The sequence below is a fragment of the Mesocricetus auratus genome, unplaced genomic scaffold (assembly GCF_017639785.1).
Source record: "Mesocricetus auratus isolate SY011 unplaced genomic scaffold, BCM_Maur_2.0 Super-Scaffold_4256, whole genome shotgun sequence".
Classification (NCBI taxonomy): domain Eukaryota; kingdom Metazoa; phylum Chordata; class Mammalia; order Rodentia; family Cricetidae; genus Mesocricetus; species Mesocricetus auratus.
Window position 1 is genome coordinate 56,192,016 of NW_024429182.1, and position 27,494 is coordinate 56,219,509.

Here is a 27,494-nt window from a genome sequence, read left to right on the forward strand (position 1 = left end):
AAACACCCCTGATAACCTTGCCGTGTATCACACCATTTCTGAAGTCAGGGAGTCCAGAAGCACTGAGCTGTGTTCTCCCAGCCTAAGATGCCTTGTGGGGCTATGGAAGGTGGCCCTTGGCCGTTGCCATCTCATCTGAAGCCCCAACAGGAGCCTGCTTCATGTTTGGCACATTGGTGTGGCTAAGGGTGGGAGGCCTCTGCCCCATCTGCTGAGTGTCCTAGGGATATGGGGGTGGCTCCCAGAGGCCTCAGGCTGGAGTACCATGACCTCCATGCAGATCTGGAAGATGGACTTCCATTTGGTGTTACTATAGTCTGTGTTGCTATAGTCAGTGCTGTTCTGGGTGGAGACCCCTTCAGAGATACCATCTTAGAGGTTGCTGCAGAAGAGTCCAGAGCAAGGAGACTTGGGAAGGCCCTCTGAGAGGAGAGGCTTGTCACCGGGACCAAAGTTCTAGAAACTTCAGTCTGATTATCCTCCACTGGCCGTGGGAGTAGGATTGAGATAAGGGCTTCCCAGTTTCTCAAAGTTTCTTCCTGGTTCCTGGCTCCTGGCCCAGAACTTGGGAGAGTTCTCAGCCAAGGTGCTGGAGCCAGGTAGCATGGTTGCAAAACAGAACCATGGCAAGAAAATCTGAAGATGGGGGAGTTGGAAGGCACTGACGACAGATGATCTTGGTGCCCTAGATGTGGCATCTGTGACTTTTGGTTCACACCTGCTTGTCTGCCTGGGAAGGCAGAGGCCTGGGCCTCTCAGTAAACAAAATTACTCCAAGCAAAGCCAGGAGCAAGACAGCTTTCTGATAACTGACATCCGTGGTTTGTGGAAGAGACTAGATAGAGCCTTCCATTCCCGAGCCTCTAAGGGCAGGAACAATGGGCCTCAGTGTATGGCTTAAATCATCCTTTTTGTTCAGGGCAGGGAGGGGTCTGTGTGTGAAGCAATCTTGGGTATTGGTCCTTGTTTGAGACAGGGTTCCCTGCTGTCTGTCCATAAGCTTCTGGCCATTTTGACATGAACCTGGGACTATGGATGTTCAGATCTGGCTTTTTGTGGATGAGGACTCAGGTCCTTAAGCTTATATAGGAGGCACTTTACCCACTGAACCTGGAGTTCACCAACTCATCTAGGCTGGCCAGCCGGCACGCCCCATCAACTCACTTGTCTTGTCTCCCCAGTGGATTACCAGCTCACACCACCACACCCCACTTTTTTATATGGGTTCTGAAAATCAAACACCATCTTCATGGTTGCATAGCAAGCACTTTACCAACTGAGCCATCTCCCCAGGCCTCAAATGCAATTCTTTTAAAAATATTAAACCAGGGGCTGACGAAATAGCTCAGTGGTTAAGAGCTTTGGCCCCCTATTCCAAAAGGCTGGAGTTCAATTCCCAGCACGAATATGGCAGCTTACAACCATCTCTAAGTCCATTTTCAGGGGATCCAGCTACTTCTTTTTTTTTTTAAGATTTATTTATTTATTATGTATACAGTGTTCTGCCTGCATGTATGCCTGCAGGCCAGCAGAGGGCACCAGATCTCATTATAGGTGGTTGTGAGCCACCATGTGGTTGCTGGGAGTTGAACTCAGGACCCCAGGAAGAGCAGTCAGTGCTCTTAACCTCTGAGCCATCTCTCCAGCCCCAGCTACTTCTTCTGGTCTCTAGGCACCAGACATTCACTCCGTGCTCTTACATAGTTTGAACGTAATTGGCCCCCATAGTCTCATAGGGAGCAGCACTATTAGGAAGTATGGCTTTGACAGAGTGAGCACGGCCTGGTTGGAGGAAGTGTGTCACTGTGGGGTGGGCTTTGAGGTTTCCTATACTCAGGATACTTCCCAGTGTCTCAGTTGACTTCCTGTTGCCTGTAAGATGTGGCACTCTCAGCTCCAGCACCACATCTGCCTGCATGCCACCATGCAGGATGATAATGGACTGAATCTCTGAAACTGTAAATGAGTCACCCCAATTAAATGATTTCCTCATAAGAGATGCTGTGGTCACGGTGTCTCTTCACAGAAATAGAAACCCTAAGACACATACATACGGGTAAAGTACCCATACAAACTTTTTAAAACATTTCCAATCCAGAAGCCAGGCAAGCATGGGAATAAACGTCTGTAACCCCAGGACTTAGGGCTGAGGCAAAAGGATTACCACGTGTTCTGGGCCAACCTGAAATACGTGGAAGACTTTACCTTTTCAGGAAAAGGAAAAAGCAAAAACTGTGGGAAGATCTCAAAATAATGATTCTGTGTGCAAGGACTCCATGCACTCTGCCCCAGATCCCCTGGCCTGTCACTTGTAGTGGGGCTGGAATGAAGACACCTATCTTTAAACCTTGTCTCAGCTACTTGCCGGGCACATTTTTCAGGGCAAATTGCTTCAATGCTCCCACCCCACAGACTCATTCGGCAGTCACCCAATGTTGTCACAGAAGGTCCGAGTAACCAAGGGCTCTACCACGAACATGGGTGTGTTACACTGCTGTGAAGTTGTGTTCTGAGGGTGGGTTGGAAAACAGGTTTGGAGGTGTCTTGTCCTTGTTGCTGGAGCCAACAGGGTCCTGTTATCTCAAGGGACACAGGACAAAGACCCCTCTAGCCACTCTTAATGTGCCCATGGTTTCTAACACTAAATCGATCTAGGTCTGTCTGATGCCTGATGGGTGTGAGGAGACTGTTAGGGTTGTTCTGCCCAGAGCACAGTTCATCTAGCCCCACCTTGGGAGTACCACAAAAAGCCTGGTTTGAGGCTTCACTGAGAACTATAGCTGGTGAGTGGCAGAGGCTAACACGGTCTATGGTACTGGGCTCTGTGACTTACTCATCTTCACTCCAGAGAGAGAGGATGACAGAATGGGCAAGACAGATAGGTCCACCATAGAAAGAGCTCTGGAAGCAGCAGTCACCGAGCACCAGATGTGAGGGCACCAAGCACCAAATAGGCTAAAACAAATTAGAACCACAGGCCATTGACAAGCACTACTGACCCTATCACACAAGCTTGAAAGTCTTTCTCCATCAATACAGGAAGACTGAACTCTGACCTTCAGCACACACAAATGAGGAGGCTAAGGCCATGAGAGGGTGAGGTCAAGACTTTACAGCCTTCAGAAGGCAGAGACAGAGTTCACACATGAACAGTGGGACTTGGTATCTAAGTTTACAGCCACCACATCCCAGCCTCCTGAGGACTTTGTTCAAGGGAGACATGAAGGTGCCGATGTGTGGCCAATGGAGATGCCTGAAACCCCTGTGTCCACATTCTCAGGCAGGCCAGGGGAATACTAAGCTCTCTCTCCAGGAGCTGTCAATGTTCAGCCAGCTCTAACCAGAAACAGACCAGCTGTGCCCAGGCTGTGGGCACCACTCACCTCTCATTCACCTCCACTTCTCCAGAAACAAAAGTCCAGGCCCAGCTGTGTGGCTTCTCTATTTGTCTGGGGCAGGTAACCATACTGGCTTCCTGTCATTGGTAAATGAAATGGACTCTTCACCTCTAACAAGCAAATGACCCAGCAAAATTCTGGACTGATGGGAGATCACAGAGGGTTGGGGCACAGGTGACCCCAATGCCCAATAAGGCATGAAGCTTTGATAGTACCCTATGCACTGGCTCTGATACTTCCTGATGTTCCATCCTATGCCACATAATAATACTCCCACCCCAAACCTTGGACCTGGTCAGGCCCATTCAGGAGACAGCACAGTGTGACACATTTAAAAAGGCAGATTTATTACAAAGAATTATCCGCAAGGTTAAGAGGATCCTATCTAGTTTTACAGAATACCCTGAGTTTTGGAGGCCAGTGTCCCTAATGAAAACGGGTTCCCTCCCCACCACTAGAACTCCCATTGGAGAAGGTGTGGTTGAGGCCACTGGCTGCTGACACCTTCTGGGTTGTCTAAGCCAAATCTGTTTACCCTGAACTAAGTACCTTGGGATGAACTAGAAGCACCTTCCAGAAGAGGGCAGGTGGCTGAGCTGTTGGTGGATCCTGTCATGCCACAAAGACTTTAACAGATTAGCAAGGGACTAGGAAGTAGGCAGTGTCCCTGGATATCCCAGTCCACTGCCTGGCATTCTTGGGGTAAGAATAAGAAACAACAAGAACCTAAACAGAAAGCCTTCCTACTGCAATGGTCTCTAACCCCTCTGCTGATCAACACTGTACATGCCTACAGACAAAAATGACCCAGGAGCCCAGCCCATCATGGCAGAGCAGGAGGGGGAAGGGTAGCATAATCAAAATCCTTAGATCCCACATTGTCTTCAGTTTAACAAGATGGCCCAATGCTGGGAGACCTATGGTAAGCCTAAGCCATCTGGGCAGCAAAGATCATGGGTTCCCAACACAGACAGACATGAAAGAGCCAAGGTCCTGGGCCCTCAGGATACTGAATAGAGAAAAAACAGTCAGTCTGCTCAGGGTGGTCAGTGTGAACTCATCTTTCAGCTGCCACCAGCCAGATACTATTGAGTCTCCATTCTCAGGAGGAGCAAATTGATACCCCTGCAGGGGGAAGCAGGGATGCCAGCCTTCATGCATCCAACTCCACATACTCAATAAAGCCTCCCTATGCCTCCCAGGATGGTCCTCAGAAGATTCCAGGCAGCAGGCGGTAGGGCACTGCGGCCGTGTAGCGCTCCCAGTCGCGGCCATACTTGTTGGCACAACGGTGTTCATCACGAAGGCAGCGGTGGATGAGCAGGATGGTCATGTAGATGATGTAGAAGTAGGGGAGGAGGTGGCTGCCACCACAAGCCAGGCAGTAGGCTAGGCTGCCCATCAGGTCACCAGTATAGTTCAAGTGGCGGGCCACACCCCAGAAGCCCGACACCAACAGCTTGCTGTGGTGTTTCTGCCCATCAGCTGATGTGTAGGAGCACTCGATGGCCTTGGGCTTCTTGCCCCAGATAAGGCAACGCCCATCTGTCCTGCGGAACAGGTCCTTCTGATGGTTGGCCATTCGGAAGATATAGTAACCCACCAGGCCAAGCAGCAGGATGCCCACAGCGTTGGGAGTGGAGAGCTGCACAGGGTGGTATACCAAGTACAGGCCCTGTGGGAGAGAAGGTAAGAGGAGAAAGGTAAAGGGCAGCCCATCATGGAGCGCAGTGGGCAGCAGCGTGGACTGAGGAGGGTAGACCCTGGCCCAGGCACATCACACCAATTTGCTTTTCTGTTAAGTAAGATACATAAGGCCAGTCTTCATTTGTAATCCCAGGATTCAGGGGGATGAGGCAGAAGGACTGCAAGTTCATGACCTGCTTGGACAGTTGAAACCTCAACTCATTTCAAAATAAGTAAGAGAGGGCACAAGATGTGGCTCAGTGACAGAGCAGCTGCTTAGCGTGTGCAAGGTTCAACTCCAGGGATTCGGCAAGCAGACGGACAGAGAGGAAGGGGAAAAGAGGAGGAAATCAGGTTGAATACTCCCAGCCCCCGAATACCCACCCTGATTACAGGGTGTGCTGCTTTCTGATCACTTGACTGACTGGGTTCTGCAGCTGCTGCATTCTATGTGTTATGAAGACAACCATGTTTACATCATCCATTGGTTGGAGCTGGTAAATCACATACTATTTATAAAAGTAAACTACATGACACATAAGATAATCTGAATATATCGTGATGACAATTGATTTTATTTATCAACTTAGGTAGACCGTACACATATCTGGTCAACCACAAGCTGTGGGAATGAGACTAACATTTATCTATTTATTGATTTGTTTGTTTATTTGTGCATGCATGTATATGCACCCAAGCACACATGAAGCAATCAGAAGAAAGTGTCTAGTGTCTTCCTCTGTTCCTTTGAGGCTGGGTCTCTCCCTGAACCTACGGCTCAAGTTTTCTTGGCTAGACCAGAAGCTGAGCAGTCTCGGTCATCCTGCTGTCTCTGCCCTAGGGTTACAGGTATGCATGAGGCTCCCAGTTTGTTCTCTGGGTTTGGTTCTCCTGATGGTACAGCACATATTCTTAACCCCTGAGGTTATCTCTCCAGATGATATTAACATTTAAATAAGCATATGAACACCCACAATGTGGGTGGACCTCATTTAATACACTAAGACCAACGTCCCTTGGGAAAAGGGGATACTGCCAGTAGGCAGCCTTCTATCTTGAACTGCAACAGCAGCCCTCTCTGGGCTTCCAGTCTCCTACTAAAAGTTTGGGACTTACCAGGCCCCATCATCACCCTGACTCCTGTTTATTCTGCACCTTGAGATACCCCAGATACAGAATGAAGAATGTATCAGTGTACACATATCTCATAGCCACACGGCTGTGTCTCAGAACACAAAGGCTGGGTTTCAGGATGTCCCCATGGATACCTAAATCCATGGTGCTCAATCCCTCCATGTGAGACCGGTATATAGACAGATGTGGTAGTTCTCACCCATAATCCCAACAGTCAGGCTGAGGCAGGAGGATCATAGCTAAAGGCCAGCTTCACTTCATGGTGACAGCCAGCCAGGGCTACATAGCAAGACTACCTCAAAATAACAAAAACAGGGCTGGGGAGATGGCTCAGCGGTTGCAAAGGACTTAGATTTAGTTCCTATCACCCATGTGGAGCAGCTCACAACTGCCTGGAACTCCAGCTCCAGGGGTCTAGTGCCCCCTTCTGGACCCTGCGGGCACCTGCACTCATGGGCACACACACATACCACACACACTGATAATGAAAAAATAAACCTAAAATAACAAAAGAACAAGAGAGTGTAGTGTTTGTCTATAACCTGTGCACATTCTCCTATAAACCTGAAATCATCTCCAGAAGGAGATGCCTAATTATCTCCAATATACTATATAATAGAGATGTGTAATTGCCTATGTAAAGCCTATTAAAATATAAATGCTGGCCAGGCAGACCTCTGTGAGTTCAAGGCTAACCTGGTCTACAGAGTAGGTTCCAGGACAGCCAAGGCTACACAGAGAAACCCTGCCTTTAAAACAAAACAAAACAAACAAAAAAAAAAAAAACGTTAAATGCTGAACAAAGGATTGTTACACCACATTATTAGGAAATACTGACACAGAAAAACCCTATATTCGCTCAGCACAATTTTTTTGTTTTTGTTTTTGGTTTTTTGGTTTTTCGAGACAGGGTTTCTCTGTGTAGCTTTGGAGCCTGTCCTGGAACTAGCTCTTGTGGGCCAGGCTGGTCTCAAACTCATATTGATCCACATGCCTCTGCCTTCCGAGTGCTGGGATTAAAGGTGTGTGCCACCACCACCTGTCTGACAGGGTTTTGTTTGTTTGTTTGTTTTATGTTTTGAGTTAGTCTTATATAGGCCAAGCTGGCCTTGAACTCACTATGTTGCTGAGGGCGACTTTGAACTCTTGATCTTCCTACCTCAACCTTCCAAGAGCTGGGATGATATGAGTGTCCAGCAAGTTTTTTGAAAAATACTTCCAATGCAAGTTTGGCTTTACACAGAACCTGCTATAACCTGAGACTGAAACAAGGCCTGCTAGAGAGAAAGACTTGTGTAAGTGTGGTCTCTGTCATCAGTTCACATACTGGCACTGCAGATACAATGAGGCCACCCATGAACAGGTGCCCAATCAGTGCAAACGCTGACCATGGGAGCTGCTCATGGCTTATAAGGACCTATAGTTAGTGTAAGTCTGGGGCTGACACCTGTTCAAGTCTTTCCCCTTTGCTGGGAACAACTGCTTTCCCAGCACCCTCGCATAGGTAGCCAGACCACTTCCACAGGCCGTCAGCATCAGCTATGCAATCAGCTGCCAGAGGCCCACATCACCAATTCCCACCTGAAGAGGCCAACGACAGCCTTTTGGTCTGCTCTGAACTCCTTCCAGGCTCTGACAAATAGGTGCACTGCTACCATAGGTACCAACATATCCAAAGGGTGGGATTAAGACACACGGCCCAGCTTGAGTCACTGCTGGCCACCCTGATGGCTCCATTCTGCCTGGTTAAGTTGGGGGTTCTGCCCTGACTACAGGGATGACTAGGGATATGCTCACATAGATGCAATCCCAGGTCCTCCCAGACCAACTACAGCTGGCTACAGTGGATCAGCCTAACATGGTTCAAAAGCCATTCCACACCATCTGCTGCTCAATTTCTGTACAGTTCTCAGCAGTCCTCCAAGCCTTATGTGAGATAACTTTGCCTAGCTGTGGCCATGTGTGTACAAGGCTGAGCTACAGTTGGTAGGCCAGATGTGTTAAGCATGCTTTCTACTTTTGGTACTTTCAGTGCAGAGTGGGTAAAGTGGGAACCAGATGGGTCAAGGGTAAACTTTCCCCTCATGGGAGAAGACACTGTTCCAGTGAGCCCCAGGGATTAACACCTTGGCAAGCTCAGCATGTGTGTCTTCTGCTCACGGTCAGCCAGGAGCAACTGAAGACCACACAGCCAATGCCCACAAAGCTGGTCATCCTTTCCCACCACCCTGGCTCCTCACCTGCAGCGTGTAGAGGTAGGGCAGCCACACGCAGTCACCCCAGCCCAGGTACCACCCAAAGTGGTCATGGCAGATGTCAATGGTCTTCAGGTACCAGGTTTCATTCCAGAAGAAGTCTAACACGTAGATGGCCTGCAAGACACAGCCACCACTGTTACTACCACAGTCCCATGCAAGGGAGGGATGGGCAGTTGGGATACTGTTAAGTAACTTGATTAAGTGACTGTGGGGCTAGGAATAATCAATGGGGTGGAGGGACCACTGTCCATCAGCAGGAAGGGCTCCCAGCTATGGCTCCCATGGGTGACATAAGATGTGGAGCTCAGAGCAGAGGTGACTCAGGATGGAGAGGCTCATGGACTGTCCCTGGGAAGTTGGCTTTGAGTGGTAGACACCAACAAAAACATCCACAGGCTGAGTATCCCAGCTTTGGCCCCTGTCAGCTGCCCCTCAGAACCATGACACATGTAAGTCTCCTTTGAGACTGAGATCCATCCAAAGAGATGGGCAAAACCCAAGGATCCTGCTGTCACTTCCCACCTCAAGGAAACATGAGGCCATAAGCTGTGGCTATGGCTAGGACACAGAGAGAGACTTCCATAAACTCCAGACTCATCACTAGATGCTAAGTGTGTTAGTCACAGTTGCATAAGCAACAGTGTCAGAGCATCTTGCCCTAGCCAACCCCTTATAAAGGGGAAATGGCACCTCACACAGACATACTGGGATTTGCAGACAACACCCACACACAGCCCCAGCTTTCTGAGCCTTGGCAGTGACAGGAAGCAGGCCTGAGGAGCCCAGATGCCAGTGCTCTATGGAAAAGTAGGTATCTTCTGCATCCATCTCTGCTCCAGCATGGGAGGAGCTTCATGGAGAACCACAGAGAAGGCCCTCCCAAGAGGCCATGGTCCTAGCCATATAACCCACTCCTCAGGTCCACAGGTCCAACTGACCAGAGCCGGTGGGAGGCAGGGACTTACCTTATCTAATCTGGTCCCACCCCAGCAGTCAGCCTAGCTGAGCTGTACCTATGGCCTCTTCCTCCTCTGCAATTACTCTCACCTGGCACTCTGCAGCCCTGCTGGACAAACCAGATCTGGCCATACCTCAACACCTCTGGGTATTTTTTTCACTACTTTTTTTTATCATTACTTTTTTTTTCTTTTTGCACATATGTATATGTGGTACATGTGTGTGGGCATTATATATGTGGGTAAATGTGCCTGTGTGTGTGTGTGTGTGTGTGTGTGTGTGTGTGTGTGTGTGTGTGTAGGTCAAAGGTTGAAGCACTCCATCTTATCCACAGAGGTGAGGTCTCTCAATCAAACCCAGAGCTCACTGGTATGGCTAGTCTCAATAGTCAGCCTGCTCTGGGAATCCCCTGCCTCTGTCTTCTGAGGCTGGAATTACAGGGACCACCACATCCATCCAGTTCTAGGATCCTAACCTTGGCCTTCATGCTTTAACCACAGAGCCATCTCCATAGTCTCGTTGTTCTTGAAATAGGGTCTTACCCCTGGTTCAGGCAGCCTTGAACTCCGTACAATCCTCCTGCTATAGCCTCCTGAGTAACTGCTCAGGAGTGGATGGGAACCCCCAAAAGGGCCCACCTGGCCACAAGCTCCCTAGTTCTTGATGCTCCAGGCAGAAGCCCTTCCTCAGTGTCTTAACTTCCCCCACTATGTGGACTACACGGGCCACTACTTGTGGCCTGGAGCATGCTTGTGGTCTCCCTTCTCTTGCTGGTTAACCAAAGCCCATGTACTCTCAGATCCTATCTTAGTGCAGTCCCTAAGGGCGTCCAACTGGGCCAGGCCAGACTGCATGGTGTCTCCCTTGTCCCTCCTGGGGCTAGCACAGTGGCAGAAGCATCTATGCAACAGTAGATTCTCAGCATGTGCTCACTGTGGCCTGAACCAGCTCTGAAGACATGGCATACTGAGAACTCTCCCAGAGTCCAACAGGTGAGACGCCCCACCCTCCCTGACTGCAAGAACACAAAGTTACCTGCAGGACATTGACCAAAATCATGGAGTTGGTCACATGACCATAAAGCTCCTGTTGCTTGGCAGCAAAGGACAAGTTGATGAGGGTCCAGGCTACAATCCCTGGGCGTCCATTGAAGAACAGCTTGAAGTCAAACCACTTTCCAATACGGGGGTTGAACTCAATGCCCATCATATAGTTGTAGAAGAAATTTCCTGTGAATTTGCTTAAAAACATCAACAAAAGACACATTAAAAATGTGTTTTAGATTTACTTAATGTGTATGAGTGTTTTACCTGAATGCTTATCTGTGCACCATAAGTGTACAGTGTCCTCAGAGACCAGAAGAGGGCTTGGGATCCCCTGGAACTGGAGTTAGACAGTTGTGAGCTGTCACTTGAGTGCTGGGAATCAAACCCATGTCCTCTGCAAGAGCAGTCAGTGCCCTTAAGCCCCGAGCCATAACCCCGCCCTCTAAAGACACATTTAATCAACAGCGTATCTTGCTGCATGTGGCTCACTCAGCTTCGTGAGCACCAATGTTTAGGTGCTGGCAAGTGAAGGAGGCAGCGTTGGTACGGCTGTGACCACAAAGTGTCCACTAGAGGGAAAACATGGCAGCCCTGCCCTTAGCCCCACATCTGCATTTGCTCTCACTCAGAGTGCACTATGCACAGCAGAAACACAGAACACAGGATTAAGTAGCAAGTGTCTGGTGCTCACACCCTAAGCTCCAGGGCCCATTTTTCTCCCTGCTCCTTAAGTTCAGTGGTCTTGGTCACCTGGTCCCACATCAGATCCCTTATTCCAGAATGGGGCTGAGGTAATCTGGGTGAAGACCCTTCCTAGGTACAGCCTACTATGCATGCACAGGGATTGTTGCCAGCTAGGACATCAGGTTCGCATGTCTACTGCCCACAGTCAGGCTAAGCAGAAAGAGAACTAAAATATCACATCTGCAAAAGCAGCGATAGCTCCAGGAGTCATAAAAGGCAGTACAGCAGTAACCTGCAGCACAGGGAAACACAAGTCACACAGGATCCTCATCTGAGGCTGGTTCCCCAACACCAAAACCATCAGCTAAGGAAGAGATGTTCAGTTTTCATCTGGATCCCTAGACAAAAGTAAGAACTCCAGAAGATCTCACCAAATATCTGTTGATGGTTGGATGGATGGATGGATGGATGGATGGATGGATGGATGGATGGATGGGTGGATGGGTGGATGGGTGGGTGGGTGGATTGGTGGGTGGGTAGAAGAGCAGACAGATAGATGGGTAAGTAGATGGGTGGGTATATGGGTAGATAAGAGGGTAGGTAGATGGATAAATAGATATATGAATGGGTGTATGGTGGGTGGGTGGATGGATGAATGGATGGGTTAGTAGGTAGGTTAATGAATGGATAGATGGGTAGATAGGGTATATGGGTGATAGGTGGGTAGATGGATAGATAAGTGGGTGTGTGGATAGATGGATGAGTAAATAGATAGTAAGTGGGTAGGTGGGGGTGGATGGAGAGATGGGCAGATGAGTCTATGGATGGGTAGGTAGATGGGATAGAACTGGATGGTTGCCCTCTAACCCAAAGTTTCCATGCTTCAAGCAAGCAGAGCGCTCCTCTGAAACATCCATGGTAAATATAACAAGGTTCTTTTCTAAGGCTAAGGCTGTTTCACAAGAGATAATCCAAAGAAAGAGGCAATGATCTACCTCTGCTGCAGCCATAAGTTGTTCTTCTGGTTTAGCTGCTCCCGTGGCAGCTTTGGTTGCTTCTAAAGCAAGAAAACCTAGATTTCCGAAAAGATGATCCCAGAACTCACTTCTTAGGGCTTCTCAACTTGGGTGGAGGTATCCACCATCCATTCTAGGTTTGAGCAACCACCAAGGAACTTACCAATCTTCAGCATTGGTGGGGAACAGGTAGCTCTTGATCATTGCGAATGTGGACACGGCATAGCCCAGAATGTTGGCACACCACAGCAGTGGGATCCAGTTGTCAAAAATGATGGTGGGGGAGAACCAGGATAGGAGGTAAGCATTCAAAAACCAGAGGCAGTGAGTAATGAGCCAGGCTTGCAGCCCATTCACCTCATACTTGTTTACAACCCCTGCAGAAGGAGAAGCAAACAGCACTCTTGTTGGATCACATGGCCTGGCTGTGAACCTGCCTCATGTTCTACCTGCTCCTTGGCTTCTGTTTCTGTAGACCACTGCCTAGAGCCTCTAGGTACCATTCCAGAAGGGTTTTTTTTTTTGCATACCCAGGCTTTCAATCCAGTGGCACCCCTCACATGGTGAGAAAGTGGCTGGTCCTACCAAAGCCAGAGTGGGGGACCTCTACAAGTTGTTTCTCATGCTCTTTAGGTATGTGAGGTGTTAGCAAGGTCAATCAAGTGGCAGGTAGGGCAAGTCCAACCCTATGTTCTCCCAGGCTCCATTTTTGTTTGCTGCAGTGCCTCTCTGAGAGCTCTCTGCTAGAGAAATAGGCAGGATTCCAACCTATGCCATTAACACTGGGTAGCTGGGCTCCTTGAGGGTTCTTGGAAATGACTCATTGGTTAGTGGTAGGGTTGGGCTTGTCACACTGCTATGAAGCAGTGGGACTGGAGGACAGCAGAGTCAGGGATTGCATTCCTGTCTATAATGACATGGATGTCTGGTGGACAACTTTCAAACTAAACTAGTTCTTATCTGAGACACAGTATCGGGGAGCAGCTCTCCGAACCAGGGACAAGGGGTGACCAGGGCAAGACACCTACCAACTCAGAGGCAAAGGTTACCTGCTGGAGTTATGGCACCTTCTTGGACACCTCCCACATAGCCTGGCAAAAATCTGTGGCAGAAGTCAGGAAGCCAGGAGTAAAGAAGCACCTGAAACAGAATTTTAGTCAGAAAGACTGGCAGCCTGCAGGGGATAGATGTGTGATTTGATCTGTCCTGGTTTAAATGGACAGATATGAACATAAGACACTGAGCTTAATGGGCCAGGAGCTAAGCAGGCTTCCCATTGAATGTGAAAAATCCTACTCCTGGCCGTAGCCTTGTAACCTCCCAAGCTAAACACATGTGTCCTCCTAACCCTTTCCCAGGTCATTTAAAAACACTGAGATTTGCCAGGCAGTGGTGATGCACGCCTTTAATCCCAGCACTAGGGAGGCAGAGGTAGGTAGATCTCTGCAAGTTCGAGACCAGACTGGTCTACAGAGTGAGTTCCAGGACAGCCTCCAAAGCCACTGAGAAAACCTGTCTCAAAAATCCAAAAATAAAACAAACAAACAAATAAACAAAAAACACTGAGATTTGATCCACACCCCATGAAATCTACCCTTTTAGTAGCATGTAATAGGTTTAGAATCATGTAACAGGTTCACAAGACCTGGCAACTATCACTACGGTCTGATTTTAGAACACTCCCAAAGAGAACCCTAGGGTGGGAGAGAAACAACTTGGCTGTTAAGAACACTGATTGCTCATTCAGAAGACCTAGGTTCACATCCCGGCACAGCACCCACATGGCGGCTCACAAATGTCTATAATCCCAGCTCTAGGGGATCCTATGCTGTACTCTTTGTCCTCCACTGGGCACTGAAAGCACGGTGTACATGCATACATGTAGGAAAAACACCCATACACATAAAATAAATCTTTTCGGCTTCTTTTTCTTGCTTTTTTTTTAATGCTTTTTTAGACAGGTTTTTCTCTGTGTAGCCCTGGCTATCCTAGAACTCACTCTTCCTCCTGAGTACTAAGATTAAAGTCATTTGCTACCACCCAGCAAAATAAAGAAATCTTTTTTTAATGGTTTTTTTTCTTTTTTAAAAAAAGGGAAACCCTGTTCCCATTGTCAATTGCTTCTCGTTCTTCTCCCGTAATCCCTGGTAACCACCAATCTTGACAGGTGGTTAATAGGGTCTAGATAGTTCACATAACTGCAATCATCAGGACTAGACTTAGTGTCTTCACTTGGCAGCCATTTCCAACACCGGTCTAAAGAGTGGCCTATATCAGAGCTCATTACTGTCTACAGTAGTATTCGATTTATGGGCAGACCACTTCATTTATCCTGTCCTCTACTGGACAGCTGGGATGTTTCTCTGTTTTGACTACTATGGCTCATGCTATCCTTCTCACCCAAAGGACCAGTGGAATCAAAAGCAGGGAGACCCTAGAACACAAAAGCTTGGACCCTGGGAGAGACAAGTCTCAATATAAAATTCTGCCTGGGAAAAGCAAGTTAACCTGAGTCCCATGTGGTTCCCTAACAATCCTGTCCTGGGTGTAGACTTAACAACACACCCTGCCCAACACCCAACCTGTGAAGGCTGCTCCTGCCCTGTGACTCAGTGACTTCCTAGTTTAGGGCAGAGAAGCTGCATCACAGACAAAGACATCCTTGACCAGAACTGGCAACCTGTGGGAGCAGTAGCCGTGGTTTTACCAAGAGTCTAAAACATCTCTTTCCAGAGGCTACTGTGAGAGATTCCAGCTATGTATAGTAGGTTCTCCCTAGGCCAGCCTATGCCCTCCCATACAGACTTGTTCACTGAGCCTAGTAGGGCAGCAGTTGAGCTATAGCCAGGTGCTAGAAACCATGATGGATACAATGTGACACACAGATGCTTCCTGCTCTGTATCTGTCTCTAGGTACTGCTGCATTCTGGGAAGTAAGCATCACACTGAATTAGAAGCCTGCATCTCAAACAAGACCCTGGCAGCAGAACATGTTTCCCATCCACTGCACCCCAGCTCCAAGGCAGGACTGACCTGTAAGCTGACCCACAAGGTGTACAGTTGGGCAGCTTTAGCTGTCACAGGTGGTGTCTTGGCCCAGATGTCTGCCAGACTAGCACGGCCGGTGACTATCTCCACTATGGGGGTGGTCAGCGAGCAACTGTACTGGTCACATGCCATGATGAAGTAATATACAATGAATGGTGCAAAGAGCAGCAGAAAAATGACGCTGGCCAGGGAGAACCAGTCCACTTCCCTGAGAGAAGGACAAAGAGTGGTCACCATGAAGCCTCCTGTTCTCAAGTCCCTCGGGGACTTGCAGACTTCCTTCTGTCCTTTAGATCCCATAATGGGGGTTTCTAAGACACCCTCCCAGGCCTTGAACCTCACATGGAAATGTCCCTCCCATCCCTTGGGCCCTATGTGGGGACTCTGAGATTCCCTTTTGTCCCTCAGACCTCATGGTAGTGTACCTAAGACACCCTTCCATCCCTCTGAGATTCGTTTCTATCCTTTGAGCCACACAAGGGTCTCTGACATGCCCTCTAATCCCCTTGGGCCACATGGCGGTCTCCAAGGTGTCTTCATATATGTGGGACTCTCCTTCGCACCACTCAGAACCTGGTGGGAAAGGGTATTCATTCAGCAAACCCTCCAGCCAAGGCAGGTCATTCTTGCTGCTCACGTGTCATCACCAGAAGGTGTCCTATCTGTGGCCATCAACAAAAAGCCCAGGCATGAGTACAGAGGGCTGTTTACAAGCCTCAAGGTAAGTAGCTTCCCCAGTCCTTAGCCAAAGAGTAACACACAAGCTACTCAGATTGCTCAATGGCAGAGAGAGCACCATGACACCAACACAGGGCCCCTACCTAGGTGGTAGGGTTCCAGATGACCCCTAGGTTATCTGAAATACCTAGAGTCCTGGCAGGGTAAGGTAGATCAAAGTCACACACCTGAGATCAGGTAATAAGTTGCATTTAAAACATAGGCATGCTGAAAACAGCTCAGCAAATTACCTTCAGGCCATGAGCATGGGGTGCTTATGAGTCCCTTCTCCTATGCTATCTCAGGATATACACACAGATAGCTCAATATACAAGGAAAAAATGTCAGGCATGAGACTATTTCCAGTCCCAAGCATTTAAGACAAGGGATAATCTACCCAAAAGGGTTTATAGGGCTTTCTTTCCAATTCTTTACTTTGTAGAATGGAAACAGTTTACCTTTCATTTGCCTTTAAATAAAATGATGAAGTTTTTTTCTAAGTCCATAACATCCCTGAGACTGAAACCCTTCAGATCCCAGTTCACCCTCTAGTTAGTAAAACATATGAGCTCCTTACCAGGCGCGGCCCCATTGTCCTTGAGATTCAGCCTTGCCATTGGGACTCTTGGTTTTGGGGGTGTTGTGCTGGGATTTTGAAGCCATCAGGTCCTGTTAGACGAAGAGGGCTTCAGACTCTCCCAGAAAGCCAGACCTCACCAGGACTTGAGTGCTGACTGCAACAGGCGTCTTTTATAGTTTCTCAGCACCTGATCACCCACACCAGATTCTGGGGTGGGGGAGGGGGAGAAAGGGTGTTTTAGGCTCCTTCCTGGGCCTGCACTCCCTCCAACCAGGCCTTCTCACTTCTGACCTTGCTCGTTAATTCCTTTCCCAGCTTTGGCAGATGTCCTTCCTATGCAAGGGCTAGCTCTGCCTGCGTATCCCTGCTCCACCAGACCCCAGGGATCTTTACAGTCTTTGAATATGGTTCTCAGTCTTCCCGGTAGCACTCATTACTTCCTCTGCTCCGAGCATCTTTATAGGTGTTCTTGTTCGACACTAGTGTGAAACGCCCACTTCTCAGTAGACTGTGACCAGATAATGGCAAGTGGCTTCCCTGTAGGTAACCTGTTCCTCTAATTTCTGAATAACTTTGTCCAAAGTGCAGGCATGTTTTGCCTGTGTTCATGTGCAGTGTCCATCTCCCTCCAGTAGGAGGCAGCCAGCTCTCTTTTCATCCCTCCACCACCAGGGCCAAGAACAGAAGGGGGGGGGAGGCACTTTATAGATAAGGCCTCCAGTATATGAGGACCTGAGGTCAGTCCCCAGCACCCACGTTAAAAAAAAAAGTGCAGGATCAGCAGCAGTACTGGCCTTGCAATCCCTGTGCTAGCAAGGAAGCAGAGACAAGAGGGCCCCTGGGGCTCTCAGCAGGCAAGCTAGTTCAGAACTACCAGTTCAGCAACAGATGCCATCTCAAAAGCTAAGGTGGAGAGCCAGGAAGGAGAACTCCCAACGTTGACCTCCTGTGGCCTCCACGTGCACATGTGCACACATATTTGCACATCACAAATACACACTCACAAAAGCTATCAGAGAAACCAGGATTAAGAGCCATAGCAGGGCTGGCAGGATGGCTCAGCAGATTAGGATGTCTGTCACCAAATCCGACTACCTGAGTTTGATCTCCAGAACTAACTATGTGGCAGAGGAAAATCAACTCCCAAAGTTGTCTTCTGACTTCCACTAACATACTCATTGGCACACGGTCACCCATACACATACACACATGCACACAAAATAATTTTTAAATGAAATAAAAAGAACATAAAGGGGAGCACAGTAGGCTTTGATGTCTTAAAAGTCAACTGAATGACAGAGACAGTAAATGGAAAATTCTAGAACATTTTTTTTCTTGATTAGAATTCTGTTCCTTCCTGGACTTGGTGGCAGCTCTCTTTAATCCCATATCTTTAATGAGTCCAACCTAGCCAACATAGTGAGTTCCAGTACAAACCCTGGAAAGGTCAAAGCAAATTCCTTAGAGATAAGCACATACAGATGAAAACAAAAAAAGTAGCTAAGAGGACAAAAAGATGTAGGATACAGTAAGGAACTGCTGTGGTCAGAGAAGGATTTCAGAGTCCCACAGTATCACTCTTCCAAGGCTTGCCATTTCAGCTAGGCTGGCTGGCCAGCAAGCTCCTGGATCCACATGTCTCCATCCCCAATGATGGGATTATAGGTACATGTGTTGTAGAATATTACTTTAACTATGTAAAGGTATGCTACATTTGCTTATGCTGCATTTGTTTAATTATGTAAAGAGGTGTTGCTGTTTCTCCTTGCCTGCCTGATGGACCTGACTGACCTAATAAAGAGCTGAACAGCCAATAGCTAGGCAGAGAAAGGATAGGCAGGACTAGAGGACAAAGAGAATAAATAGGAGAAATCTAGGCTGTATAAGATAGAGAGAAGAGAAGGAGGAGAGGAGGGAGGAACGGAGACGTCCTGGGCTAGTCAGCCACCAGCCAGCCAGACATACAGAATGGAAGGTAAAAGCCCCAAGGCAAAACGTAGATGAAGAGAAACATTAATTTAAGTTATAAGAGCTAGTGAAACAAGCATAATATAAGGCTGAGCATTCATAACTAGTAAGTTTCCATGTCATGATTTGGGAGCTGGTTGGTGGCCTAAAAGAAAGTCTGAATATGGATACACATGCATCCATTCCAGACTTTTCTGTGAGTGTTGGGGCTTTGAAACCTGTTCCTCACATTTGCACAGCAGCAAGCTGTCTTACCCAGTGAGCTATTTTCTTAGCTCCTAGGACTAACTTAAAAAAAAACAACAAAAACAAAAACATTTTGACACCTTGATTTGTTTAGTGAGAGAATAAACCACTGTTCTAAAAATCCACACTCATGTCAAAATTTTCCATGGTGAAAGGCATTTTGTCACACAATGTGAGAGCTGCAGCAGCTTCCAACTGGGAAGCTTCTGCAGGAAGAGTGGAGCACAACACAGCCAGGCCCTTCTGTCCTATCACGGTGCATGCTCTCCCTGCTTAAATCTGTAGACTCGATGTAGAGATAGAGAATTGCCTCTGGCTGGGGAGAGGATGCTGAGGTTAGAGCACTTGCTTGCTCAGAAGCCCAAAGAACGGAGTTTGGATCTCTGTGACCCACATAAATGCCAGGTAAGCATAGCAGCTCACCTGTAATTCCAGCCTCAGAAAGCAGAGACAGGGTCCCCAGAGCAAGCTGCATCCAGTGACACTAGCTCTTATAAGAGCTCCGGGTTTAATGGAAAGACTGCCTCCTGCCTTGAAGAAAACAGAGAGCCACTGAGAAACTCCACAAGCGGGGGGGTGGGGGTGCACACGTACAAAGTAGACACAGAAAAAGGAAAGGGGGAGAGGGAGAGATCTGACGCTAAGAAGTCTTTGCTCTCCAGCAATTCTGGCCTCAGAACCTGTGCTGCCTGGAGATGCCAGCCTGCCTGCCGTTGACAGCCCACCCTGGAAGCTGCTGCATTGTTTCTTACCCAGCAGCACACGAAGCACACATAACTTATGGCCCCATTTGTAGTCCCACGCAGCAGCCAATGGTGCCCCTATCTCCTCCATCTCTGGTGCCTACATTAATCATAGTAAACCCAGGGCCACGTGCCCACACACCCTCCAGGAGGGAACTAGCATTTTTCTTTCCCTGACTCACAGATAAGCCCCAAGGATATAAAGCTTGGCACCAACATTTACTTTCTGATAATCTAACATGCTAGAAAATTGCGAGAGCCAAAGAGGAAAGAACTTCAGACCTAAACACTAAAGATGATAAGGAATGTTGCCCTCTGAGTGCACATCTTTCTAGTTTTTTGGAGACAGGGTCTTACTCTGCAGCCTAGACTGGTCTAGAACTCACAGCAATTGTTCTGTCTCAGCCTCCCAGTTGCTGTGATCCACCACACCTAGCAATAACATGCATCTTCTAGGATGGAAAAAAAAAAAACAAAGGGTTGACAAGATGGTTCAGTGGGTAGAGGTGCTTACTGCTGGGGCTGACAGCCTGAGTGCAATCCCTGGGACCCAGTGGTAGAGGGAGAACCAACTATGCACTATGGCGTCCACTGCCCTCTAAAACAGGTAAATAAAATGTGATTAAAATAGTGGGACTGGTGCTGTGGCTCAGTTGGTAGAGTTGGTAGAACTCAGCATGCACAAATCCCCAACACCACATAAGCTGGGCCAGGTAATGCACATCTGTAATCCCAGCACGTGGGAGATAGAGGCAGGAGGATTAGGAGTTCAAGACCATCCTAAACTACACAGAATGTTCAAGTCCATCTTGATCTACATGAGACTGAAAAAATTCAAAGTAAATATTTTAAATGTATTTGAAAGTCATGTATCTGGTCAAACCTCTGACACAGGTACCAAATTCTATGAAAAAAGTACAGCTTGTGCAGGGCATCTGGGTAGAGGGACCAAGGGTAGAAGGAATCCCCTTCCACTCCTGAGCCTTACAGAACAACTGACACGTGACTGCTGTACTGTTTTCTTCTTTTGGGGTTGTTTTTTGGAGATTTTATTTTTATCTTATGTGTATGGGGATTTTGCCTGCATATATGTCTGTATACCACATGCATGCAGTATTCACGGAGAGCTGAAGAGAATGCCAGGTTCCCTAGAACTGTAGGGCATTACAGTTGGTTTGAGTCACCATATAGGTGCTGTGCATCAAACCCAGTTCCTCTGAGAGAGCAACCCGTACTGTTTACCATGTAGCCACCTTTCCCGCCCTTTCTTCAGTTTTTAAAAGTTTGTCCCTGCCACTGCCCATGCTCACAGGTACTGTGAGCATCATACTCACCTTTGACCTCTGGGCCAGAGAGTTCACAACAGAATGAAGTCGTCTTTCTTAGAAGTGGCTCTAGATATGTCCAGGCTCAGAAGTCCCCCAAGGTCCATATACTGAGCAACACCCTGCCACAGAGGCCACAAAGTCACCAGAGAGATGAAATGCCAAGGTCAAAGGCAGGAAAGGATCCACACTGCATATATCAAGGCCACTGCTGATATCAAGCAGGGGACAAGCTCAGGGCTTGTCACTCAGCACTCAAGAGAGTCCATCTAGGGATGGCAGTCATGACAGCAAGGAGCATGGTGGGCTGCACTGGGGTGGGTGGACATTTTCATAGAGGCTCGGAGGTGCTGGACCCAGCACAGGCAGGCCACAGATGTTAACAGATTATCCTAGCATGCTAACAGCTGCACCTGCACATGTAAAACCATTGTGGCACTCCCTGGTGCCATCCCTTACCCTGCAGCTGGCACGTCCCCATGGAACACACTAGAAGCCACTGAGATGCTCACAAAACAACCTGAACTGGGAACCAGTCTTTATGGGAATGCAAGAGAATCGAGGACTTATTGAGTATCCCATAGCATGTAAGTCTATGTCCCCAAGGATTTGTGTTGGTCATCATTATAAAGGACAGATGAAGAAGGTTCACTGGTGTCCCACGTGTTAAACGAAACCGATGGACCAGGCATGGTGATGCTCATCTTTAATCCCAGCACTTAGGAGGCAAAGCAGACAGATCTCTCTGAGTTGCAGGTCTTACTGATCTATATAATGAGTTCTGGTCCAGCAGAGCAACGACAACAAATAATAATAATAATAATAATAATAATAATAATAATAATATGACTCAGGTCAAGAAAGCCAAAGGTTTTCTTCAGCTGAATAAACATCAGCCAAAGGCAAGAGACAGTCAAGGGACACACTAAGATACCATCTGTAGCCTGGCCACACAGTAACTGGAAAAACATCTACCACACCTAAGGCAGTGGGATGATTTCAATGATACTTCAGGAGGAGAAAAGCAAAAAGTGCTCACAATGAACCTCTACAAGCCACAGATCTGAGAGGAGGAGCCATGTGGGGAGCCAATGTCTGAGTTGGAAACAACCGTAAAGGAAACTACTGCTCCTAGAATGGTTGGTTCTGAGAGCAAAACACTGTGGCCTTGAGAGGTGACAGGCCCTTTGTTCTGGATGGTCATGTAGCCTTGAGCTTGCTATATAGCCAAGAATGACCTTGAATTTCTGACTTTTCAGCCTTCACCTCCTAAGCACTAGAGTTATAGGTGTATACCACCAGTTTTAATTATTATTATTTATTTATTCTGTGGAAGGGAGCATGTGTGAAGGTCAGCAGACAGCAACTACATTAGCAGAAAGCACAAACTTGTGATACTGAGTCAGGACAAGGCAAAGCAAAACAAACCTTTCCGCATCTCTCATGGTTTCTGCAGGTCAGAAATTAGGGGAGGGATGGGCTGCAGGGGTATGTCATGGCAGTAGCCAGCTGTACATTAGAGCCTTAGGTGCCCAGACTCGCCTCCCACAGGCTCATGTGAGCTGACGGTCTGGCTTATGGGTGGTCTTGAGGCAGTGAGAGCACTCACAAGGGCAATGCTGGGGGAAGGGGAGCCTTCCAGATCTCGTATTGGAAGGTATAAGACATCACCAGACCCTAGTGGCCACATCTCAGTCATTCTACATCCTGAAGGGGCAGCAGAAAGGTATAGCTAGAGGAGCTGTCACTGGGGCTGTCACGGGATGACACAGCCTGTCACCAGCAGCTACCATCCACTCAGCATCCACCAAGAGTCGAATGAGCAATGTTACATCCACCTACTTCATACACTGGGGAAGAAGGTAGGGAAACATGCCAAGTGCTAACATGACCTAAGAGACAAAGCTGGGTCTGGCACTCCACTTTTGGCACACTGGGAAGCTGTCAAGTAATGATGACATGGCTAACTTAGCATATCAGATTCCAGTGACTTTCCATGTAGGGAGTCATCTATGTTGCTGGAATTTTCCAGAAGCAATGGGGTGTCCAATCTGGAGATTTGTTAACCCCTAGTATGGTGTTGGATTTTAAGATAGAAAGGTAGGAAATCCAGGAAATGGGAGCACAGTGAGAAGCATGTCCACCTGAATCTACCAACAAGAATTTGTCCTGGGAAATACTTGGGGCGGTGGCAGCGGGCAGATAGATGCAAGACCGTCCTGCAGTGCCTTGTACAGACACTAAAAGTTATATCATACCCGTTGACAATTACCTGAGAAATCAGATGCTCTGGCACTCAGTGCTGCAAAGAGCTGGCTCTGCAGGTGTCAGCAGTGCCAGTCCCTCCCATATCATGGAAGGACCCAGAAGACAAAGGGTTCCACTTGGGTCCTCCAGGAGCATTACATATGGGGGCACGTTGGGTTTTCCTCTCCTTTTCTATCATACAAGCTTCTGTGGTTAAATGGCATCTGTGAGTCTACTGTGTCCCATTGCTTTCCCCAGATCAAATGAGGCTGGCTTCTAGAGTGACCCAAAGCTGCAGAACTCTGGTCTGACTTGTCTTGAAAGCTTGAGGTCCCTGTAGAGGAACTGCAGTTCCTGAAGCCCCCAGAAATAAGCATGAGTCCAACAAGAAAAGAAATGACCTGACACCCTGATTCTTTGGAATCATTTCTGGTTCTAACCAAAGCTCCAGGCTCTCTGCTTTTCAAAAGTTCCAAAATACACATCAGATGTGAAACTGTTTTCTCCTCACTCAAGTCCATTCCAGGCCTCAATACCCTCCCAGACTGTTCCACAGATGATCATTTACACACATCTGTTGTCCCACCTTTCTGTCCAAAAGCTGTTTTTTATCCAATTCTTTGGCGGTGTGGCTTTACTGTACCCTACTCAGTGCACCTCTTTCTGACACGCAGACCCACTATGGCCACTGGCTACTGACTTTGTTTTGTTTTAAGAAGCACTTTCAGAAGATTCTGTCAGCAGTAGCTCAAAACTTAAAATGTTCTGTTGTTTCAATTCTTCCCCCTGATAACCGTCTCGACCTAAATTAGGGAGATGGGGGACTCTCCACAGTCTGGGGAGGCCAGATATGCCTAGAGTCTCCCAGGACCCTCATGCCAGCAGGCAATCCATCTGTCTCCTTGGAGATTAAATAGAATCATTCAAATCCTACCCACCAAACTGAATGTACCCTGGGATAGGAGCATGGGCCAAGGGGTGTGTCTACACTTACCCCTCTACAGCTGAGCACATTCACAGGTCCCCCAGGGAGCTGGCTATTCATCTCACAGGAGATGCTTGCCTCTCCTACCCATAGGTCCCAGCTAAGCTGAGCAAACTCCACCTCCGTGCTTGCTCGAAGATTCACCTGAGCAAGCAACCCCTCATGCCCGCCGCCGCTGGGCCCATAGTCCCCTTCCCCAAGCACACACACATCAGCACACAGCCCCCTCTCCTGTGCACATGTCTCTGATCTGCACACTGGTCCCCTCACCTGCGCACACGCCCCCAAGCCTGCACATTTATTCCCCAATCTCCCCAAAACCTGTGCAAGTGAACATGCCCTAATCGACAAACACATTCGGATCACAAGCACAGTCTCCCATCTCACACATCACCTCCTTTCCTGAATACTCGCTCCCCCCAACTGTACATACGGCCCTCTCTCCTGCATACTCGACGACCCCCACCCCCACCCCGTGCCTCGTCTGTGCGCATGGTCCCATTCCCGCACTCTGTCCTGGTCAGTGAACACAGAACCTCACCTGCTCGTGGGGTCCAGAAAGTTGACCCGCGATCTGCTGCGGAGGCCCAAGTGTCCGCCTGAAGCTCCGCCCCATGTGACGTATTTCACGGACGACCAATTGGGAGTGGATTTTGCGATCCGCGCCCTACGATTGGTCAAGGCGGTGAGCTGACTCGGAGCCCACCGTGCCCGCCAGTCAGAGGCGGCGGGCTTGAGATTGACATCAGAGCCGGCCCCGCCCCGCCCACGCCCCCCAGGGTTTCGGGTCGGACGCAGCTTGGTGGGAGAAAGGATGTAAATATGCACTCCACCATGCAGGCTCCGAACCCGCCCCTCAGTGCCTCCGTTTACCCTGCAGCAAAGTTCCTACCTAAAGCCGCATTTGGTGCACAGCGGTAGGACCAGGAGACCTGACCGGCCCCGTAAGGAGGGGGCAACTAGCGAAAGGATGCACGCGGCTGAGGCCCTGGCTTAACAGCCCAACAGGCCCCCTGGTGGGCAGGACTCAGTCACACCTCCATGCCCCGGAATGTATTTGGGGAAAGCCCAGCCTCATTCAAGCTGAACCTTAACACAGCAGCTGTGAAGAGTTGCACAGGTTTCATTCTTTTTTCAACTCTTTCCTCCACACCACCTGACATTAGTTAGTTGCAGTCACCCCATCCCATCCCCCACTCCCGCCCAGCGACAGTCTCCTCTGCTACCACAACAAAGCAAACAGAAATGACTTCAGCACTGTTAGCCACTGTCTCCGTGCTGGTGGTCCAACTGCCCAAGAATGTCCTTTATTGCTCTTTTCTTAAACCCCAGGATCCTCTTATCTTAAAACCCAGGATACAGTCAGAGTACACATTTGAATAGAATAACAGGTTATGCAGAATATGGAGTCGGGACTGGAGAGATGGCTCAGCAGTTAAGAGTGCTCGCAGCTCTTCCAGAGGGTCAAGGTAAAATCCCCAGCACTCACATCAGTAACTCCAGTTCCAGGGCATCTGGCGCCCTTGACATACATACATACATACATACATACATACATACATACATACATACATACATAGTCACCCCTGGAACTGGAGTAGTTCCAGCTAACCCGTGGGTGCTGAGAATCAAACCTGGATCCTCTACAAGAGCAGCAAGTGCTCTTAATCTCTGAGCCATCTCTCTAGTCCCATCTTTCTCTTGATTAATAAGTAAATAAGTGGAGTGATATTTTTGAGACTGGTAAGTACAAAGTTCCCTAGCAACCTTTGACCCTGGTGATGTAGCATTCATTGAGGACAATTGGGACATTGGTTACTTCTTGTTTGTTGACTTGATTTCATCATTCCTTCAACCTTATTATTAAACTATTATTATTATTTGATAGTTTTCTATCAAGAATTCAGCTCTTTAACTTTTGAAAATTTTAACAATTTCTGCCAGGAAGCAGTGGCATACACCTTTAATCCCAGCACTCCAGAGGCAGAGACAGGTGGATCTCTGTGAGTTTGATGCCAGCCTGGTCTACAGAGCTGGTAACAGAACAGCCAAAGCTACACAGAGAAACCTGTCTCAAAAAAACAAAAACAAAAATATATTTCTTATTTATTACTATAGTGCAGTGGTCCTCAACCTTCCTAATGCTTTGACCCTTTTAACACAGTTTCTCATGCTGTGGTGACCCCCAACCATAAAAGTACTTCATTGCTCCTTCATAACTGTAATTTTGCTACTGTTATGAATCATAATGTAAATATCTGATATACACGATATGTGGTTGAGAACCACTATGTGTGTGTTCACTGGGTGGGGGCACATGCTGTAACCCATGTGTGGAGATCAGAGGACAACTTTGTGGAGTTAGTTCTCTCTACCTTTATATGAGTTTCAGAGATTGAACCCAGGTAGCCAGACTTGCCCTGCAAGCACTTTACCTGCTGACGCATCTTGCCAACCCAAGTCATTAACTTACTTTTATCAGGATGGACCAATGGGTTTCTTTCTTTTTTTTCCCCTTTACTGACCCTGTGTTGTATGATCTCATATTTGACCAGTACAACCCTTTCAAATTGGATCTTGGGGTGGGGGTGCACTCTATGCCTGTGCATGCTTGTGTGTGGAGACCAGAGGCCTACATCCGGGATATTCCCCATCTCTCTTCATCTTGTCCTTTGAAATAGGGTCTCTCATTGAACCTGGAGTTCACTGATTGGCTAGATTAAATGACCAGTGTGGCTATTTTTGAGTGACATGTCTAAGCCTTCCTTGAGAGCAATATCAAACTAGGTCTGCCAAACAATGTGCCAATCACTGAAAGAAGTTTTGCAAGGCAGCTGGGGGGTGGTGGTGGTGGAGATGGGCAATTGAATCATCAATCCACTCCTGGAGGGTAGGATTTAGGGATATTTATGAGTAGGGAACAGGGCAATGAATGGCATGGAAAAGGATGGAGTTGAAACAGCTTGTGATCTGTGTATAAATTGTAAAAGCATGATTTTAATGAGTGCATATGTTCAAAAGGGCTGTAGTTTGAGCTGAGATAGGAGTTTTCAGGCTTCTAATAGCAAAAGGTCACCCATTGGTCATCCAGGTAGGCCTATGTCAAGAGGCAGTGTGTGTGTGTGTGTGTGTGTGTGTGTGTGTATGTGTGTGCGTGCGCACACACTCGTGTATGTGCCTGTGCATGTAGGCTGGAAGGCAACTTGAGTGTCATTCCCCAAGTTGGTTTTGTTTTGTTTTGTGATGAGCTCTTACCAGCATGGACCTTGTGCTAAGTAGACTAGGCTGGCAGGGTTGAAGACACCAGAGATCTGTGGTCTCTGTCTCCCCACAGCTAGAATTATGAGCAGTTGTCATCATAAGAGCTGTTTTTTTTTAAAACTTGTGCTCTAGGGATCAAAAACACTCCTGCTTGTAAGGCAAGCATTTGACCAACTGAGTCACCTCCCCAACATA

At 48.0% G+C, this 27,494-nt stretch overlaps 1 protein-coding gene across 5 annotated transcripts; it reads right to left on the bottom strand.

Moving 5' to 3' along the window:
- Window positions 1-3,724: 3,724 nt before the first annotated feature.
- On the bottom strand, window positions 3,725-24,717 carry Dhcr7 (7-dehydrocholesterol reductase). 5 transcript variants are annotated; one of them, XM_013115420.3, is made up of 10 exons: window positions 24,580-24,671; window positions 20,816-20,928; window positions 19,162-19,269; window positions 16,522-16,731; window positions 15,213-15,435; window positions 13,229-13,319; window positions 12,343-12,556; window positions 10,469-10,673; window positions 8,459-8,590; window positions 3,725-5,073 (listed from the first exon to the last, which is right to left on the bottom strand). In XM_013115420.3, exons 4-10 carry the CDS (start codon window positions 16,605-16,607, stop codon window positions 4,609-4,611), a joined length of 1,416 nt encoding a protein of 471 aa, XP_012970874.1. In that variant the 5' UTR covers window positions 16,608-16,731; window positions 19,162-19,269; window positions 20,816-20,928; window positions 24,580-24,671; the 3' UTR covers window positions 3,725-4,608. The 5 variants fall into 5 exon arrangements, with proteins under 5 accessions (XP_012970874.1, XP_040606778.1, XP_012970868.1 ...); XM_040750844.1 differs by lacking the exon at window positions 19,162-19,269 and having other exon boundaries at window positions 16,522-16,613; XM_013115414.3 differs by lacking the exon at window positions 19,162-19,269.
- Between the last annotated feature and the right edge of the window lie 2,777 nt (window positions 24,718-27,494).